At 53.9% G+C, this 17,101-nt stretch overlaps 3 protein-coding genes across 7 annotated transcripts in view; 1 reads left to right on the forward strand and 2 right to left on the reverse strand.

Annotated features, from left to right (window-relative positions):
- DNAH3 (dynein axonemal heavy chain 3) overlaps positions 1-2,513 on the reverse strand; it is a 44,326-nt gene extending 41,813 nt beyond the window's left edge. For both annotated transcript variants that reach the window (XM_085514435.1, XM_085514436.1), the window contains exons 1-4: positions 2,394-2,513; positions 1,808-1,901; positions 415-640; positions 19-88 (exon numbers count right to left, since the gene is read on the reverse strand). In XM_085514435.1, coding sequence (XP_085370561.1) covers positions 19-88; positions 415-640; positions 1,808-1,825 — 314 coding nt within the window. In that variant the 5' untranslated portion in view covers positions 1,826-1,901; positions 2,394-2,513. The remainder of the gene's footprint in view (positions 1-18; positions 89-414; positions 641-1,807; positions 1,902-2,393) is intronic.
- An 842-nt stretch (positions 2,514-3,355) lies between these two features.
- Positions 3,356-8,456, forward strand: LDAF1 (lipid droplet assembly factor 1). Its single transcript, XM_015877477.3, has 5 exons — positions 3,356-3,418; positions 4,919-5,080; positions 5,585-5,753; positions 6,162-6,300; positions 7,644-8,456. The coding sequence occupies exons 2-5, from the start codon at positions 5,009-5,011 to the stop codon at positions 7,735-7,737; spliced, it is 474 nt and encodes a 157-aa protein (XP_015732963.2). The 5' UTR covers positions 3,356-3,418; positions 4,919-5,008; the 3' UTR covers positions 7,738-8,456.
- Positions 8,457-10,563: 2,107 nt separating this feature from the next.
- Positions 10,564-16,324, reverse strand: ZP2 (zona pellucida glycoprotein 2). Of its 4 annotated transcripts, NM_001323245.1 has the most exon segments (20): positions 10,564-10,762; positions 10,841-10,924; positions 11,011-11,107; positions 11,190-11,325; positions 11,677-11,866; positions 12,140-12,264; positions 12,347-12,438; positions 12,516-12,697; positions 12,866-12,995; positions 13,309-13,317; positions 13,320-13,346; positions 13,348-13,490; positions 13,565-13,661; positions 13,991-14,155; positions 14,393-14,431; positions 14,719-14,877; positions 15,615-15,709; positions 15,793-15,876; positions 16,011-16,084; positions 16,162-16,214. In NM_001323245.1, coding segments are annotated over 20 exon segments (2,079 nt in total). In that variant the 5' UTR covers positions 16,167-16,214; the 3' UTR covers positions 10,564-10,616.
- Positions 16,325-17,101: the final 777 nt, after the last annotated feature.

The following is a 17,101-nucleotide window of genomic DNA, read 5'->3' on the forward strand; positions in this document are numbered from 1 at the left end:
CCATTAGTAGAACATTACCTGTCGGAACCACCTGGACCTCCTGGAGCAGTTTTGAGCCTCTTCCTGGCAGGCTCCGAATCTTTTAGAGCTTTAAGCACCAGTTAAGAAAACAACATACGTATATATTTTGCAAACACTGATGCAAATCAGAGCTAAGCACGCGGAGAACCTCGCTGAGGTCCAGGGCTCAGCCCTGCAGTGTCAGTGCCGACCCAGCCCTCTGCACAGGTCACCTTTTCTGCCCCACTCTTTTGAATTTCAGAGCAGTTCAATAGGATGCACCGTTCCAAAAAATGGGAAAAGTACAAATTCTTACCAGGTGCACAAACAGAAAGGGTCACTTTGCCAGATGATGCTCAGACAGACAAGGAACACAACAAACAAGGCTAAGCCAACAGATTCAAATACAGATACACGGTGCAGCTGCCTTCCGCCCTGCTGGACCTGATGATGTTCTCGCTGCTGAAGAGGACATCAGTCTGTGAAGATTCTTCAGCTTTAAGTCCTGTGCAGTAGGACTGTAGTTATTAGCGATGGAGTCACTGGGGCTTCGGTGGTAACTCTGTTCTTTGAATGGAACTGCCAAGGTCCATGATGCTTCTTGCAGCAAACGAGGATAACCTCTGTTCTTAAGGACATGCTGAAATGGGAGAGGGAAGAAAAGCCACAGTTCTACACAGCACCATGATTTTAATTCTTCTCAGTGCTAGAACAGGGTAACAAATCAAGCAGTACTGTGGGCAAATGCACAAGTCTGACTCAGTGTACTCCGAAGGCTCATTTCTTTTAGATCCGAATCTTTCAGAGCAATCTACAGAGTCCACATCACAGTTCCTAAACTTATTCTTCTAAACTCCTCTTTAGCTTCTGCTTCCATATTACAGCTGGTTTCATGCTTTTTTGCTTAGTTGGAATGACACAGACATACTTTTACTGCCCATTTTCCTCTCTTTACAACACAGCATTACTGTAATCAGTTCCAGGTGTTTCTCAAAGCAGCCTTCTAAGCACAATACCGACACCCCACCTTTGTTCCCTTGTTTCTTTTGCCTGTTCCTTAGAAGCTGCAGTTCAGCTTATCTGGCATTTTGTGCCCTCTGAGAGGACTGCCTTAAAGCACCTGGTTTCCACTTGTCCTACAGATGCAGCTTTATCAGTGTTTCTCAGATGAGGAGCAGTGAGGCTGCTGATGGAAGAAATGCCGCCCCCTCTTCCTCCTCCCAGCAACGCTGGCACAAGTGATTTATCTGTGCACCAGCCCATTCAGACCAATGCTGCCCTGCACAGCTCTCAGCTGCTTCTGGACCGTCATTTGGATTCAGCTTTTTGTGCACCGCTATTAAGTGTTAATGTGGCCAAATAAAGGAAATAAACCACAACCTGTTTGGAAGGAAAATATTTTTAATCCAAAAATTCAACCACAAATAATAAGGAACCGTATATATAATGAACTGATATTAACTGGTTTAATGACCAAATAATAACAGAAGGTGGAACAACACTCCCTTAAGTAAGAGCAGCACTAATAAAATACCCAACCACCTGCTCAGCACTTCACAGCGGCAGTTCATGTACATTTCCCTGTCCTTAACTCACACTGTGCCTTGGGCCTGGTAACACAGAGCCTAAAACAAGAGCTCGTTCTCACACAGCCCCTGTGTCACTTTGATTATATAGTAGTGTATTGTGTGTTAATGTCCCAGCACACTGAACCAGCATCTTCAGAGTCCTCAACAACATCCCAGCACAAGTAACAGAAATCTGAAAATCACGTGAGTGCTCCATAGTCCCTGCAGGAAGAACTCACCCTCTCCATTGGCTTCATTTTGCTTCGTCTTTCATCACTGCTTTGGTTCCTGGGAATGCTTTGGTGCTCCTCAGAGCAGTGAATACACTGAAAACTGTGAACAACCAAAAAAACCAACCAGAGGGAACAAAGGATATCAAAGCAATCAGCCTCCTCACACAACACTGTCCCTTCCACCACCCCCCCCCCCCCCCCCAACATCCCATTCTGTCTTCCCCCCCTTGTCCTCCTCAAGCTCAGTTTCCACCTTAATCTTTCTAACTCCAGACAGGTCAGGTCAGATTTTCACACCTGCCCCCTCCACCTCCCCCAGACCCAGGCTGCTCCCCACTGCTCCACCTTTCTATGGCACCAATGACTCCAGGCCCCCAAAGGTGGTTTACAGCAGAAGTTTCCGCACATTAAATACCATGAGAAGCAGACACGTGTCAAAACAAAGGGGGAAAGAGAAAGGTGTGTGTCCAGCAGGCCCCGTGCTTGCACTGAGTGCAGGAGCCATAGGACCCACAGCCCCCATTTCCTGTCCCTCTGCTGGGTGCACCCGTCCCGGCTCAGGGGTTTCTGACACTGGGTTTTTGGTGCTCACCTTCAGCGCGGTCACGGAGGTGCCAGGAGGCCGGGATGTCCTGCACCCTCCACCCTCTGCAGAGCGGCACAGCCAGCCCTGCTCACAGTGTTGTGTGTTGTAGCTATGGAGACTCAGTTCTGGAATCAGTGAACACTGCACAGCTCTGCCCCACCTCAAAGCTTCCAGAACCCCAGACACATCCCAGAGACTCCAGCACTTGTATGAAAACGATGAAGTCTTTAATCATTCAGAACCAAACACCCCAAAGACCCAAAGCCAACGGGACACCCGTATTCCCCATGTCCCCACACCGGTCCGTGTGGGTTTGTTTTCCAGCCGCAACTGTCAGCACGTCCCCAGTTAAAGCTCCCTTCCTTCCAGTATCAGCACAGACGGAGCTGTTACAGCCCAGCAGGGAGCCCAGAGCAGTTTCCCGGTGCCGGCCCTAGGCAGAGGCATTGCACACATTGCGCACCGAGCAACCCTGCCGTTCTGACCGCAGCTCTTCGGGAGCTGCTCATCCCACGTTCTGTAAAGCACGAGAACTGGACGGCCCTCACACCACGGCCCCCCCCACAACATCCCTTTAAAGGGATCCGACCCATCCCTGCAATAACAGGGACACGCGCAGCTCCACCGGCTGCTCAGCGCCCACCAGCCCGGCCGTGGCTGCCTCCAGCAATGGAGCATCGCCCACATCTCTGCACCCTGTGCCGGGCCGCCCTGCCCTCACTGGCACAGATTTCTTCCTTATGTCCCGCCCGCACCGGACCCGGCTCCTGCGGGTCACGTTCTCGGCCCGGAGCCGCGTCTGGTGCCGGCGCTGCGGCCCGGAGCGCGGTTCGACCGGAGCTTCGGCCGTAAAACAGCAGGAAATCCCGCACCCACCGGGCGAAGCGGGAGGGCGCAGGAAACAAAACAGCTCCCGGCCCGGCCCGGCCCAATCGGGCTCCTCCGGCCCGGCCCAGAGGGGCGGACCCGGCAGCGGGGGGCGGCGCAGCGCTGCGAGGAGCTCCGGGAGCTGCTGCCGTGACCGCGGAGAGGTGAGGGGGGCGGTATGGAGATATGGAGATATGGGGATATGGAGATATGGAGATATGGGGATATGGAGATATGGAGATATGGGGATATGGCCATATGGCGATATGGCGGTGCCAAGGACGGGTCACGCAGTGGGGTCACGGAGCCGGGTGGCAGAGCCGCCCTTCCCGCTGTTGTCCCGAGGCCGGGGACCCGCCGGGAGCGGAGCCGGGGGGTATTTGTGCCGGGGGGGCTTTAAGCCGTGCTCCCCTTGCCGGGCTGTTTCGGGTGATTGATGCGTGGGAGGCGGAGCAGGCGGCGCCGGGCCGAGCTCGCTGCTCGCTGCTCGCTGCTCGGTGCTCAGTGCTCGGTGCTCGGTGCCGCCCGTGTCGGGGCGCGGATGTAGCAGATAAAGCGGCCGTTGACGCCGCGGGTCCGTGCTCAGAACGAAGCACAGCGCGACATTGAGCGTCCGTGGATGGTGGAACCCGGCCATTACAGATGCGGTTTGGAGCTGGGAGCTGGGAGCGCTTTGAATCGGAACGGACCGTTAAAGGCCGCCGGATCCATCCCTGCAATAACAGGGACACGCGCAGCTCCACCGGCTGCTCAGAGCCACCAGCCCGGCCGTGGATGGGCAATGGGGCATCGCCCACATCTCTGCACCCTGTGCCGGGCCGCACCACCCTCACTGGCACAGACTCCTTCCTTATGTCCAACCTGAGCCTCTGTTTAATTTGAAGCCATTTCCCCTTGTTCTGTCACCTCAGACCCTGCTGAAGGGTCTGTCCCATTCTCTCCTGTTGCTCCCCTTCAGATACTGAAGCTCACTGTCAGCTCTCCCCACCACCTTCTCTCCTCTCACCTGCAGTGCTGTGCCCCCATGGTTAAACGGGTCGGGACTGTCACGCGTAACGCAGGAATTCCCTCAGCAGCCCCGATATGGCCTTAGGATGAAGGCAGTCTTGGTTTCTGATGCCTGCCCTCACCATGTACCCCTGAACAAAAGCCCTTCAGTTGATGCACACGACTGGTGTTACCTATGCAAAAGCTTTCCCAGGCAATACAGCCATATTCAGTTCTCCCCCGAAAACCTTTCCCATAGGGTCCCCCTCCTCCTTGCATGTGCTCACTGGTTTTGGGTGGGGGTCTCAGGACCCTCTGATACAAATAATCAGCCTTCCCCACATTTCCCTCTTCTCGGACCCCCATTGTGACCTGGATGACGGCGATACGTGGGATGTGTTGTGCAGGGTCGGGATGTTGTGCTTAGTGCCAGACCCAGAGCGCTGAGCTGTTGGCTGGTTCTGTGCAATCAGGCGTTGTTCAATTAGGGATATTGGGGCTGTAAGGAAGAACATGGGGCGCCTTGGTACTTATTTCTGCCCTTGGGACTTCCAGAAGAGCTTTCAGGGCCCATGTGCTCGGTTTCCTTTGTAAACCTAACATTTTAAGCTCCAAATGACGTTAACGAATGAGATCTAATGTCTCTGTTTTGGCAAAGGCTTTTCCTTTGTTTTCAGGAAGCACCTGCATGAGTCTGTCACCACCTGACTGTGGCTGCAGGGGGGTCCGTGGCTCTGGGGGTTGGCAGCAGCGCTGTGGGTCGCAGCATGTCCAAAGAGCTGCAGGAGCTGCAGAAGCAATGGCACTTCATCGTGCAGTCCATCCACAGCAACTCAAAGGTAGGGAGAAACGGGGAGGGCTGACTGTGATGCACTTCTGGAGCTGAGATTTGTGCAGCTCTTGAGATACCGTGATACTCAGTGATGTTTCTTTTCCTTTACTCGGAAAATTGGGGCTCTCTTTCTTGAGCGAGCGCTCAGGAGCGTGGGGGAAGGGCAGCCCCCCATGTCCAGCTGTCCAGATGGAAGGAGCAGTGTTTGCATTTCTGCCATAGCGGTGTGAGCATTTGAGGCCGAAGAGCAGCACTGTGCTGACGTGCCTGTGCTGCTCTACAGATAACTCAAACTGCCGTACGTGTTTCCTTGGGGGGAAAGAAAAGTCGCTCCTAGACCAGAATTCCAGCGTGCGACTCTTTAACAAAAGAAGTTTGTTTCCCCCTGTAGCGCCGTGCTCCCAGCAATGGCAGCCTTACAAAGGTGTACCCGTATCTCACTGAGGAGCTGAGACCTCAGGAGTCACGAGGTGATGGAAGCTGAAGCTCTGATCTGTTCTTCTCTCCGCAGGTGGTTGCGTTTATGAACTCCCGGCTCGGCCTGTATCTGGATGACCATCCTTTTGTCGCCTTGTCGCTCCTGATGTTCGTCGCAGTGTCTACGATTCCGGTGGCGTTTTTCCTCATCTTTGTTGTTACAACAGTGATAATGGCTTGCGTTGGCGTGATAGTCATGGAAGGTATCGTATGCGTGTGTCTACATATTCCCTCTTCAGCCACAAAACCTTTTCCTTTCTCTTTTCTTCTTCCTGGAGTCCCAGTTGAAGCGTTTGAACATTTCTGCTTGTAGTGCTCAGAACAGTAATCTGATAAACTGCGCTCTGTGCAAGAGGAAATCCTATTTGCCTTCCTGCTCTGAACCCCCGATCACAGCAAAGCCCGTTATCTTGGCTGTGCATAGCTTTCGTTTGTGGTATTTGACGGAAGACGTTGTTACTTTGCCCTCCTCCTCCCAAGTGGAGGCTCTTGGCTGTTCCCCATCAGCTGGTTGATTTCATTTTCCCAAGTGCTTTTACTTTGGGGTTGTGGTCAAACACTTAGTTAGATATAACCGTGTCTATATGATAATCTGTCTTTTGTTTTATTAGGTGTTGTGATCTCCATCGGGGGCATTGCCCTCCTCTGTGTGCTTTGCGGCCTGGGCGCACTGTCACTGGGACTTTCTGGAGTGCTCAGTGTTTGTTACATCGTCCTTTCAGCGCTGGTCAACTACTGGGGCGCCTCAAGGTAACAGCCCAGGCTTTGGTCTGTGCCCTGACTTCAAACTGCAGCTGTACTGTAGCGTTGGTTACTTCCTTTATTTTAACAGTGAACTTCTGGTTCTTTTAATGAATGGCTTTCATGTGCTGAGGCATCTCTGGCTGCTTTGGTGCTTCAGCATTAAATGTAAACACATCAGTATGGATTTTGGTGAGAGTTACATTCACAGAGTGCTTAGAGTTGGAGGGGACCTTTAAAGGCGATCTGATCCATCTCTGCAATGAGCAGGGACACGCACAGCTCCACCAGGTGCTCAGAGCCACCAGCCCGGCCTTGGATGCCTCCAGCAATGGAGCATCGCCCACATCTCTGCATCCTGTGCTGGGGCCACACCAACCTCATTGTAACAGAGAACTTCTTCCTTATGTCTGACCTAAACCTCTCTGTGAGCCTGAAAAACAGGCATATGTGAACACTCCATAACATCAAAATGTATCTTTATTGTAGAATTAATATTAGTTTAAACATCCTCAAAACACACTTTCAGGCACACCGAGAGGATGCAGCAGTGTTCTTTCTGCAGGGTGCAGTACCCAGCTATCTCAGCTAACCTGCATTTGCAAAGAAATGGGCAGAAATGCAGCTTTGGAATAGGAGCATGAGTTGTTAAAGGGGAGAGCGTGGGTGGCTTCGGTAGGAGCGAGTTGTTTTGCTGGATGCTCCACGTGTTGGATTGCTGGCCGTGCCTGCACACGCTCCTGGAACTCAGGGCTTGGAGGCCAGACTGGGGAGATTGGTTCCAGCTGAGCTGGGCTCAGGCACGTTGTGCAGCAGGGCCACCTGCTGCCTGCAGCGCATTGAGCAGCAGGAAGGGCTGAGGGGCAGGAGTGAGGAGCAGAGCTGCAGCTGCTCCCTCTGAGACTTTCTCAGCGTGGTCCTTCAGCGCAGCAGCATTTTTTGCACAATTCTCAGGGACGTGCAGTTTCCTGTGAGGGTGTTGTACCTTCAGGAAGAGAAGAGTGGTGCAAAGTCAGTGTATCTGCATTGCTGCAGGGTGCTGTAGCACTCCTGCAAGGCCTGCTGCCAGGCCCGTCACTTTGCCCACCGGGTCCAGGAAAGATTTCTGTCTCCTGTATCAGGTATTGACGTGCTGATAACCTACACACAGCTTACAGCTCCATGTTGGGTGGGCACTGGCAGGTCGCTCTGTTTGCATTCGGTGCCTTTTCAGAGAGCTGTGGAGACAGAACAGCTGTGGATGTTGAGGACTCTCAGACTCACATTTCTTGTTGCTCAGCTGCTCTGGCAGGAAGTCAAAGGACGGCGGTCTGAGGGGAGAACAGACAAAGCTGTTCTTTTCTCCTGTGCAGGAGACAGGCGAGGAAGCAAGAAGTTAATGGAAGTTCACCACAGAAGAGTCTGTCCGTCATGGATTTCTCTGACAGCAAACGAAAGAACAAATAAGTGGGATCGTGTCCATCTCCTTCATCCACACTCCACTGTGCAGGTCTGTCCTTTGCAATGTAATTGTTTGCTTGTCGAGCATCCAGCCTGGGTGCAGTTCATATGGGAGCTGAAAGAGCCAGCGTGTGTTGTGTGTAGTCACTGTAACACCAACAGTGGAAGCACCCACTGAGCAGCACATTGTGATGCTGCATGAAGGAGGGGACGTTCTGCAGCTTGGGACAGGGATGCAACAACTGCAGCTGAGTTGGTGGCAGGTGGGTGAAGGGGTGAGGGGTGTTTGCTTTGTTACTCAGTTCTTGCAATTTGTATGTAGCGGTTTGGCCATTTTATATGTGAGCATTAAGGCCCAGAACATCAGAAATGCTTTTGACGGTGAAAAAGTAACTTCTGAGTGCGAACAGCCCATGTTAAAATGCTGTGAGTGTACCACGCTGACACTGTGTGCTGTGAGATGGGTTTCACCATGCCCTAAGTGTGGTGTAAGCAGTTACACACCCTCACAGCTGCAGGGATGCTTTTCTGCACTCACTGCCACCTCACAGCAGCAGAATGGGGCCTGCCCTTGTGCTCTGTTGTGTTCTGGGGTTGTCAATGGCCTGTTGTGCTTCTTGGCTGTAACTTCACACTTAGTTTAAACTGGTTCTGTTTTTGAAAATGCTGTAATATTTCTAAGCATTATCAAACTGTTTGAGCTTAATAATGTGCTGTTTGTTTAACCACGTTGTCTCATTGTTCTGATTTAGTTCTGAGCAAGGAGTTTCCCTAAGAGTTTCCTTAAGGTTCTCCTTTCAGGCAGGTGCACGCCTGTTCAGTAAGATATTTACTGCAGATACTGCAAAACTTCATCCCACACAGAACATTTAAAGTTCCCATTGGCAGCAATAGACAGTGAGCAGGAAGACCAAACCAAAACTGAGGCATGTGTTCCTGAGTTTCTCTGTAAGAAAAGGCTGGGCTGTGGTACTGTTCATATAACAGACAGATGGAGAGATCCAGCTAGAAGGTGGAACAAAGGCACCTCCCAGGTACCACCAGGTCCTTGGGATCAGCACTGATGGAAGTCAGGGTAAAGGAATCTCACTCAAATCATCCACTGAGGAATCAACACCTTGTGAGCATCTGCCCTGCAATCTCTTTCCCTTTAGGGATTACAACCAGCTCATCCATAAATGCTTATTGCAGAGTGAAGCAGGGACAGGGGGAGTTGGGCCCCACTCCTCCCTTTCTGCCCTCCAGGTACAGCAGCAGCACAGAGGTGCCCACTCACCCTCATGGTACAGTTCCCCCCATTTACTAGAAGTTGAAATCAATGATAAATAATTCTGTGGTGACATAAAATAAATAAAAATCCTAACAAGCTTAAAGAAAAGCTTTACTACTTCTTGCCCCAGCAAAGCTCTGCTTGCCTTTCCCATCTGGATGTGCAGTACAAGCACCTCCTACTGCCCTGTGAGCAGAGCCCCAGCATCCATCACAGCATCCATCACAGCATCCCTGTGATGCTGGAATATGGGACATTCTGGAGCAGCTTGCAGCACCAAGCAGTGCTTTTACTCTGCTATCCAGCCTGTCATTGGATTAAAAGCAAACACTCCAAACACTCAGTTTTAAAGTGAATCCCATTAACACAAAGCCATTGAGACCAGCACTGTTGCTGGAGCTGATGTTCTCTACCTGTGCCCTCCAGAAGCAGGAGCATCTCCAGGCAGTGCATTGGTATCAAAGGGGAAAGCAACTGAGTACACTTGGAAGCACCGCTCGGGACCTGACCTCGGTCACAGCAGCAGGATCAGGAAACGCTGTAGCAAGTTCAGTTACTTTTGTCCCTGCAGCAGCTGCCAGGAGGGGCAGGAGCAGCCCACACAGACACAGCACAACCAGAGCCCTGCTCACAGCTCCAAACACGGCACCAAGCAGAGGCAGCGTTTGTGCTCGCCCTTTTTGCTTGCAGCAGAAGGGGCACTTTAACCTGACGGACTGCCTGCCAGCAGCACTTCACCTGGATTAAAACCTGACCCACCTCCAGTTTCGTTTGCTTCTATCTGAGAAGTATTTCCTCAGAGGGAGGAGGAGCAGCCCGTTCATCTCAGGAGCCTCATTTGAGGGGAAGGCAGCACAATAATCCAAGCAGGCGCCTCGTCCAGCCTAAGCACTGAGGTATGCAAAGCATTAACAGAGCCATTGTTAAGCTAACGCCATTCACTGCCACGAGTGATCCTAGGAACGCTTTATAAACAGGGAAGAAGGGAAGAGGTGTTGGTAGTTTCTCTTCCCGATGAGAACATCACTCCATTCACGTTGTATTTTGCTTCTCCCGTCAGTACGTGCCGTTCTCTCACTGACACCCCCATCCCCCCCTTTCCAAAGGCACACTTTGCAGTTCCACCCCCACCCGCTGGGCCGGTGCCCGGTTCCGCTCGTTGTGCTTTTCCGTACCTCGTCCTTCGGAAGGCGCTGCTCAGCCGTTCAGCATCGCTCTGCTGCGCTCCGCAGCTCTGAAGCGAACGGGGCGACTGCATTACGGGGGAGAACGGGGAGCGCTGAACGCTGCGGGGCTCAGAGCCGACCTGGAAGCAGCAGCTCAGCCCTTCCCCGAGGGAAGGAGCAGCTGAAGGAGCTTTTTGCTACCAGCCGTTTTTCACTGTGGCAGCGAGACGAGGAAACAGTCCCTGGCCTCCAGTGAGGCTCAGGTGACCCTGAAGCTTTGGAGAGCTGCTCTTCAGTTTTCAGCTTGTTCCTCTGCCCATAGACCTGGGGAGGACCACCTCTGTTCACCATTCACCTGCGTTTACCCCCAAGGAATAACACAACCAACTCCAGAGCTACATCTCTTACCTGAAAAGCCACATTTTTAATTAAGTTCATTAACAAACATATTAATGTACCACATTTACCATCAGGGCTCTTCTCTTCAGGCATTTAAGAAGAGCCATAAATAGCAGCATTGCGGTCACCAGAGAGAGAGCACCAACAGCAGCCACTGTAATTGCAGCCCACGCAGCCTCACTCAGCAGAACATCCCCTGCAAAGGGAGCAGGAAAGCAGCACAGTGAGGGGCTGCCCCACAGCCGGGCAGTGCAACTCCAGCACCGCTCCTCACCTTGTGCTGCTGCCCATCCGTGGGGCACCAGGAGCACAGGACCCTGCAGGCTCACCACAGAGCTGGCCCCCGGCATCCCACTGCCTGCAAGAGAACACAGGGGAGAGGGCTGAGCGGGGTGCTGCAGACCATTGGCACTGCTACAGGACAAGAGCCAGCCTGGGCATTACCTCTCTTGCTTCTAGGCAGCCTGGGGCACCTCGCTGTGCACAGGGGGGAGTCTGGCTGGAAGCGGTTGCAGATGAGGACACTGCAGTGGAAATACACCTGGACACAGAACAGACATGGGCACTCACTTACAGGAAACAAGGGCTCCTGCTGACTGCAGAAAGCAATAAGCAACACTCACTAAGCTGGGGAGGGCCTTGTCACCAGACATGAAAGCAAAAGCCTTCACTTCCAGCCGCCGGCGGTAGTTGGGATAGCTGACACCATGGCCTATGGGATGGAACACAGTCCTGTGGCTGTCCTGGTCATACTCACACCTGCAGGGGGAAGAAACAGCCTGTTGCTGGCAGGGCAGAGGCCATGGAATGGCCAGGGTTGTAAGGGACCTCTAAGACCATCTGTTCCAACGCTCCCCTGCTCCAGGGGGACACCTCCCTCCAGCCCAGGTTGCTTTGTTTCCAGCTGCAGGACAGAGTTCAAGGCAGAGAGGTGCCATCCTGCAAGTTCCAGGACACCCCGACAGGTGGCACTTGTCAGGGCCCCCCTACACAGCTCTGATTGGGAACACAGAGAAAAGGAAGGAGAGAAGCAGCCAAACCTGCTGCCAGCAGGGCAGTGTGACCCCCCCCCCCCCAGCAGGGCAGTGTGCCCCCCAGCAGGGCACTCACCCATCAACAACAATATTCCACTGTGGAAGCGAGCTCGGATCTTCTGATGCAGTTGCCCAGCAGTCGTCCAGTTGGAGGTAGAGGTTGGGGTCATTGCGGTTCAGGACCTGCACTTCCATGAAGATGGGCTGCTGTAGGAACCTCACTATGGGGTACTGGTCATCACGGTACGGCTGCCTGTACGAGTCCTCTGCAAGAGCCAGAGCCTTAGTAGGTAAACCACTGCACTGCAGGAGCCCCAAAGAAACCCAAGTGCTTTGAAGCCAGCTGCTCCACCAGCCACAGCTCTGCCTGGAGCCAGAGCTACTCAGCCCCAGAATCAACTCCTGCACCTCAAGTAGCACAGCAGGAGGAAGAGAAGCTTGTTGGGCCCCTCAAAGCCCGCACCCCCAGCCTTGCACACCCTCCCTCTTATCTCAAGCATGAATTGCTGCCCAGCTGTCTGAGCCTGGGGATGGCTTACCTGGGTAGCTTAGAAGGATTAAAGAGAGGGGGCCTTGGTTCATGGAAGCAGCCAGGGGGGGAGGGCTGTCAACCCTTACAGAGACAGAGGCATCGCCATTGCTGAAGGAGCACAGCACTGTTAACCTGGGCAGGGAACAAGCAGTAATCTCACATCTGTGCACAGAACACCCAGAACCAAGTCACAGCCAGAGACTTCCTGACACACCTGAACTCACTGTCCCTCGAGATCCTGTGCAGCACACGGTCAGACTGCAGCGCCCTCACCTCGTTCTCATACATGATCTTCTCTCCTTCCAGCTAAAGAGAAGTGACAGCCCCATTAGTGAGGGCACCGCCCCCATGTGAAGCCCCCCCGTCAGCTCTGGGATACTCACCCAGTACCTGGTCCCACACCCGCTCAGTGGGACATGAAACCAGGCCCTGTCATTTGAAGGGGACCTGGAGGCAGGTTTGCATGTGGGATCTCTGAGCCTGAGCGTGTCCAGGGCTAGTGGTGGTGTAGTACTGCCAGCAAGGACTTCAAAGTCCATGTACCCGTCCTGGGTGCATACAGCAGCTGGAACAGAGGTACAGGAGTCACCCAAACAGGAACAAGCTTGGTCTGCCAAACAGCTGCTCTGTTTTGGCCATAAAAGCTTCCAGGAATGGAGCAGGCCAAGAACAAGCAGGGCTGAGGTTGGCCAGCTGAGCAGGTTGGGCAGAGTCCACCCCAAGGCTCACTCACCTATCGGTGTGTGCTGGTCACAAGGACACGCTGGATGCATCACCATTGCCACAGTGTCCCCATGGAAATGAAAAGTCAGCTCCAAGGAGGGCAGGTAGGACCGAGCTCCTGGGCAGCTCTCCCCATGTAGCTGGAAAAGAAATCATTCTCCTGGAATGTGACTGCAAGAATTGCCCTGAACACATACACTGGAATAATTCAACCCACCACGAGCAGTGTAACCTCCAGCTGCTCTCACAAGGACAGCTCATGAAACCTGAGTTTCTACTGAGGTTGATGCTTATCTGCTTAGCAGCCAGCTGACATTGATTTTGGCCACAGCCACCCTGCATCAGGCACAGTGCACACGGCTGACCCAGCACCCACTCAGAGGTGCTGTGCCTGTAACAAAGCCCAAGGAGCCGTGAGCACACCCAGCCCCACGGCCCAGAACCTCAACTCACTGCAGACTTCAGGACCCCCCTGCTGACGTGCAGCTCCACCCCTCGTGCTGTGCTGAGAGTGATGCCGTTGTCCTGGAGCCGGTCCATTGGGATGGTCTCATCCTCCACAGCCACAGATACGAGGGTCCCTGGGAAGGCTGGGACGGCCACAGTCATGTGTGTTGTGTTACACAGCACCGGACCTGTAACAACATCCTTGTTGGAGCAGAACATCAGTTTCCTCGAGGCAGGAGGGGCAGCTTCCCCCACACATTACCTGGGGCACAAAGCATTCTTGACTCCATGGTCAGCCTGTGTTCAGGAGGGCCATACGTGAGCTTCACTGCCGCAGTGTAGAGCACCTTGTGGTTATGCTGCAGGGCAGGACACAGAGCACAGCACTCAGGGCAGGAGGCAGCACAGGCCCAGCTCTGCACAGCTACACAATTCATACAGCCACCCTCAGGCTGCTGGGCTTCAGTGAGGAAGTGGAGCTGGGCACACTCACTCTTTAGGAAAGCACCCACTCACTGACTGCTCACACCCTGAGCAGGACCAACCAACAGCCAGCTAACAGCCCGCTCAGACCGTGAAGCTTCATCTGAACTCGCTGCAGCCATAACCCACACAGCTCCACCAGGAGGAAGGCATCCAGTGCCTGAACAAGCTGCACCATCCCCTCAGCGTGAGCTCCACATCCTACCTGGTAGGAGACAACTCCAGTGGCAGTGAAGGCTGCCTGGAGAACCAGGCTGTGTCCGTCAGCCTGAAAGCTGTAGCCGTGCTGCGAGGCTTCCCCAGGGCTCAGCTGGTGCACCCTGGTTCCATCATCAATCACCAGAGTCCCGGGCAGCGCAGCCACCTGAACCTGCAGAGCAGGAAGGGTTCGTTCCTTAGGAGGGGAAGCACAACCCCATGGCAGCAGTGAGGCACAATGGGCTCTGTACCCATAAGGCACAGGCTGTACACTGGGGCTATCTGTGCTGAGGTTACACATTAGACTTCACAACAAGAGGCAGCTAATCCAGCCTGAAAGAGTCAGGCTGCTCTTGGGTCCAAACCTGAGGAGCACCCCAAAGCCTCCTGCCTGCAGGAAGGCACCTACCGGGCGCTCATTGCCAAGGCTTGGTCCTGGGAAAGTAACCTGTGGGAAAAGAGGTACAAGAGTTACCACAGAAACAGACAGTGGTTACAGCTCTGCCTAAGAGAAGTGTCTGCTACACCCCCCAGAGCCAGAGCTGGCAGCAGCCCCCACCCCCCGGACAGCCCGACATGGTGCTGGTAATGGCTGCGAGCAGAAAGGCTCAAAGAGCAGAGCGCTGAGCCAAGGACGGCGTGCAGCCAGCAGACCTCCCCAGAGCCCCCAGTTCTCTGGGACCCCATCCTGCCCCCAAGGCCCCCAGTGGGACCCACAGCACCCCCCTCACTTACTGCCATGGAATCCTTTGTGCAGTTTGTTGCACCAACAAAGACAGGAGCGATGATTTCATCCCCGCGGGCAGCGCTGCAGTGGGCACTGAAGGTGACGTTCCTCTCCTCCCCCGCGGTGCCATTGAGCAGCAGGAGCAGCCTCAGCTGGTGCTGCCCGTGCTGTGGGGAGACGGGCATTAGTCAGGAGGGACCTCGGATCAGAAAGGAGCTGCAGTGGTCACCACAGCAGAGAAGCCCTTTGCAGTTGGCTCCATCGTTACGTAAGTGGCTGTGCTGGTACAACAAGAGCTGGTATTTTGGGAGCTCCAGGGAGGAACATGGGCTCCCCAGGTCAGCAGAGGGGCACAAAGCACTGAGAGATGGGACTGGGAGCAGAGCCTTGGAGAGCACCTGGCAGCAGCACTGGCTGCTCCTGGAGCAAGTACCAGAAGCACTTCCAGCACCTCAGAGCAGCTGGTACCAGTTGGTACCAGTTGGTACCAGTTGGTACCAGTAAGCACCAGTAAGCACCAGTAAGCACCAGTAAGGCCTCTGGGCATCTCCCCACTCTGCTTCAACAGCCGTGAAGCATCACATTATGCATCAATGCACAGATATACCTGCCAGGTGCTGACACCCCCAGGGCCCTTCCAGGTATCATTTAAAGTAGCTCTGCACTCCATCACAGGAGGGCACAGCATCCTGGCAGCATCTGAGGGTGTTTAAAGCATAGCTGGAAGAGGAAGCACCCAGGCAATAGGATCCCAGCAGAAGGGCCCCTTCACAGTAGAGAAGCCAGTAGAAATTAGAGGTAGAAGCCCTATTAAGCTCAACCCCTATTAAGCTCAACCTTGAGCAGCAGAAAGAAACCCCAGGCGCTCAGTGACCGTGTGCACCCAGGACAAAGTGAGCTTTACCTCCAGGCTGGTGCAGTTCACCAACAAGGCACTGAGCAGCAGCTTCTCATAATCCACAGTGAGCTCACAGGACGCCATCTCCTCCCCACTCACATCTACAGAGAAGGGAACAGCCAGGTCTGCAGGAAGCAGCGGACATAAAGCCATGGAGGGAAGCCAGGCCAGCAGCAACACCTACCCACTGCAAGAACGTGCCACGTGTAATTGCCCAGCTCCATGGGAAGCTCCAGCTCCAGCCTGTCCTGCAGGCAGGTCGTGCTCTCTGCAGAGGGAAGGCTCAGTCAGCTCAGCCCCAACCCAGAGCCCCTTCCACACCAGCAGGGAGGAGGCAGCTCCAAGTAACCACAGAGCCCCCCAAGCCAGCAGCAGCACAGAGGGATCTCACCCACTCATTACCTGAGAGATCCCATTGCCCTGAGGCACCAGGGGCCGAGAACAGCAAAAATCCAACCAAGAGGAGCAGCAGCAGCCTGCGAGCAAAGCAGAACGTCACCAAAGAGCAGTAAGGAAAAGGCCCAAGGCCCAGCTCCCCCCAGGCCCCCCTCACCTCATCCTCAAAGTGCCAGAGCTGCTGCCCCCCACAAACAGCCCCAACCACCACAAGCTGCTGGGTGCTGCCCAGGTGGGTTTATATGGGGCGCTCACAGGTGCAGCCTTTCAGAGGGTGCCACCTCACCTGCCCCTCGTTTCAGGGCTGGCCTGGGGAGGAGGAGAGCTCCCAGGGGGTGGTTGAGTGGTGCAAAGCCTTTGTTATGGGTTGCTGGATTTGATGGCAGGGATTGTTTCTTGCTCCTAGTTTGTTCCCTTTCCTCCTTTGCCAGGCAGTGTGCACTTCTTGGCACTATTTTTTAAGACATGAGATTTCTGTGCTCTGCAATTTCCTGCTGATTTCAAACAAACTCACTGGGAGATCTGGGTGCACCTGAGGGTGTCCCACCTCTACCCTCACGTTTGTTGCTCTGCAGTTTGCAGTGAGCAGATGTTGGCCTGGAGATCCATCGTGCAGGGCAGACACGGCAGCTTCTCTGCAGGGTGAGGAGGCAGGTGGGGCCCTGAGCTGCCTGAGCCACCAACGCGCTGCTGCGGCTGATGTGTGAAAGGTGGTGCCACCATTGGGATTGTCCTGGAGGAAACAGTGATAACCAGAGACAGCAACATCCAAAGACAGAATGAGAGCTGCTGGCTCCGTCAGCCCCAGCTCACAGCAGCACACACCGTTAGCGCAGCATTTCTCCTCAGCCTGGTAGCACATCGCCATTGCATTGAACGGTTCTCAGTCCTTTTCAGACCCCAGTAAAAAGGTTCATTCGAACTGCTCAGGGCTTTGAGCATCGCTCTCAAAAGAAACCTCTGCATCCAGGCCAGGAAACGTCACTTGCTGCTGAATCATGTGAATCTTGTATCACATTTTAAGTCGAGGTTTTCAGAAGGAACAGGAATTAACAAAGAGGAGTTTGGGAATAGATGGAGATTTTGTTTGGTCTTTC

Source organism: Coturnix japonica, chromosome 13 (genome assembly GCF_054131305.1).
Source record: "Coturnix japonica strain WE chromosome 13, WE-NBRP24, whole genome shotgun sequence".
NCBI lineage: Eukaryota > Metazoa > Chordata > Aves > Galliformes > Phasianidae > Coturnix > Coturnix japonica.

Coding starts and splice junctions, on each gene's coding strand:
- ZP2 (XM_015877465.3), bottom strand. CDS start 15,832: ATGGAGCTGGGCAATTACACGTGGCACGTTCTTGCAGTGG. Junction 14,432..14,718: donor GCACAAAGGATTCCATGGCA/GTAAGTGAGGGG, acceptor CTTTTCCCACAG/GTTACTTTCCCAGGACCAAG. Junction 14,156..14,392: donor GCCTTGGCAATGAGCGCCCG/GTAGGTGCCTTC, acceptor CCTGCTCTGCAG/GTTCAGGTGGCTGCGCTGCC.
- LDAF1 (XM_015877477.3), top strand. CDS start 5,009: ATGTCCAAAGAGCTGCAGGAGCTGCAGAAGCAATGGCACTTCATCGTG. Junction 5,081..5,584: donor CCATCCACAGCAACTCAAAG/GTAGGGAGAAAC, acceptor TTCTCTCCGCAG/GTGGTTGCGTTTATGAACTC. Junction 6,301..7,643: donor AACTACTGGGGCGCCTCAAG/GTAACAGCCCAG, acceptor TCTCCTGTGCAG/GAGACAGGCGAGGAAGCAAG.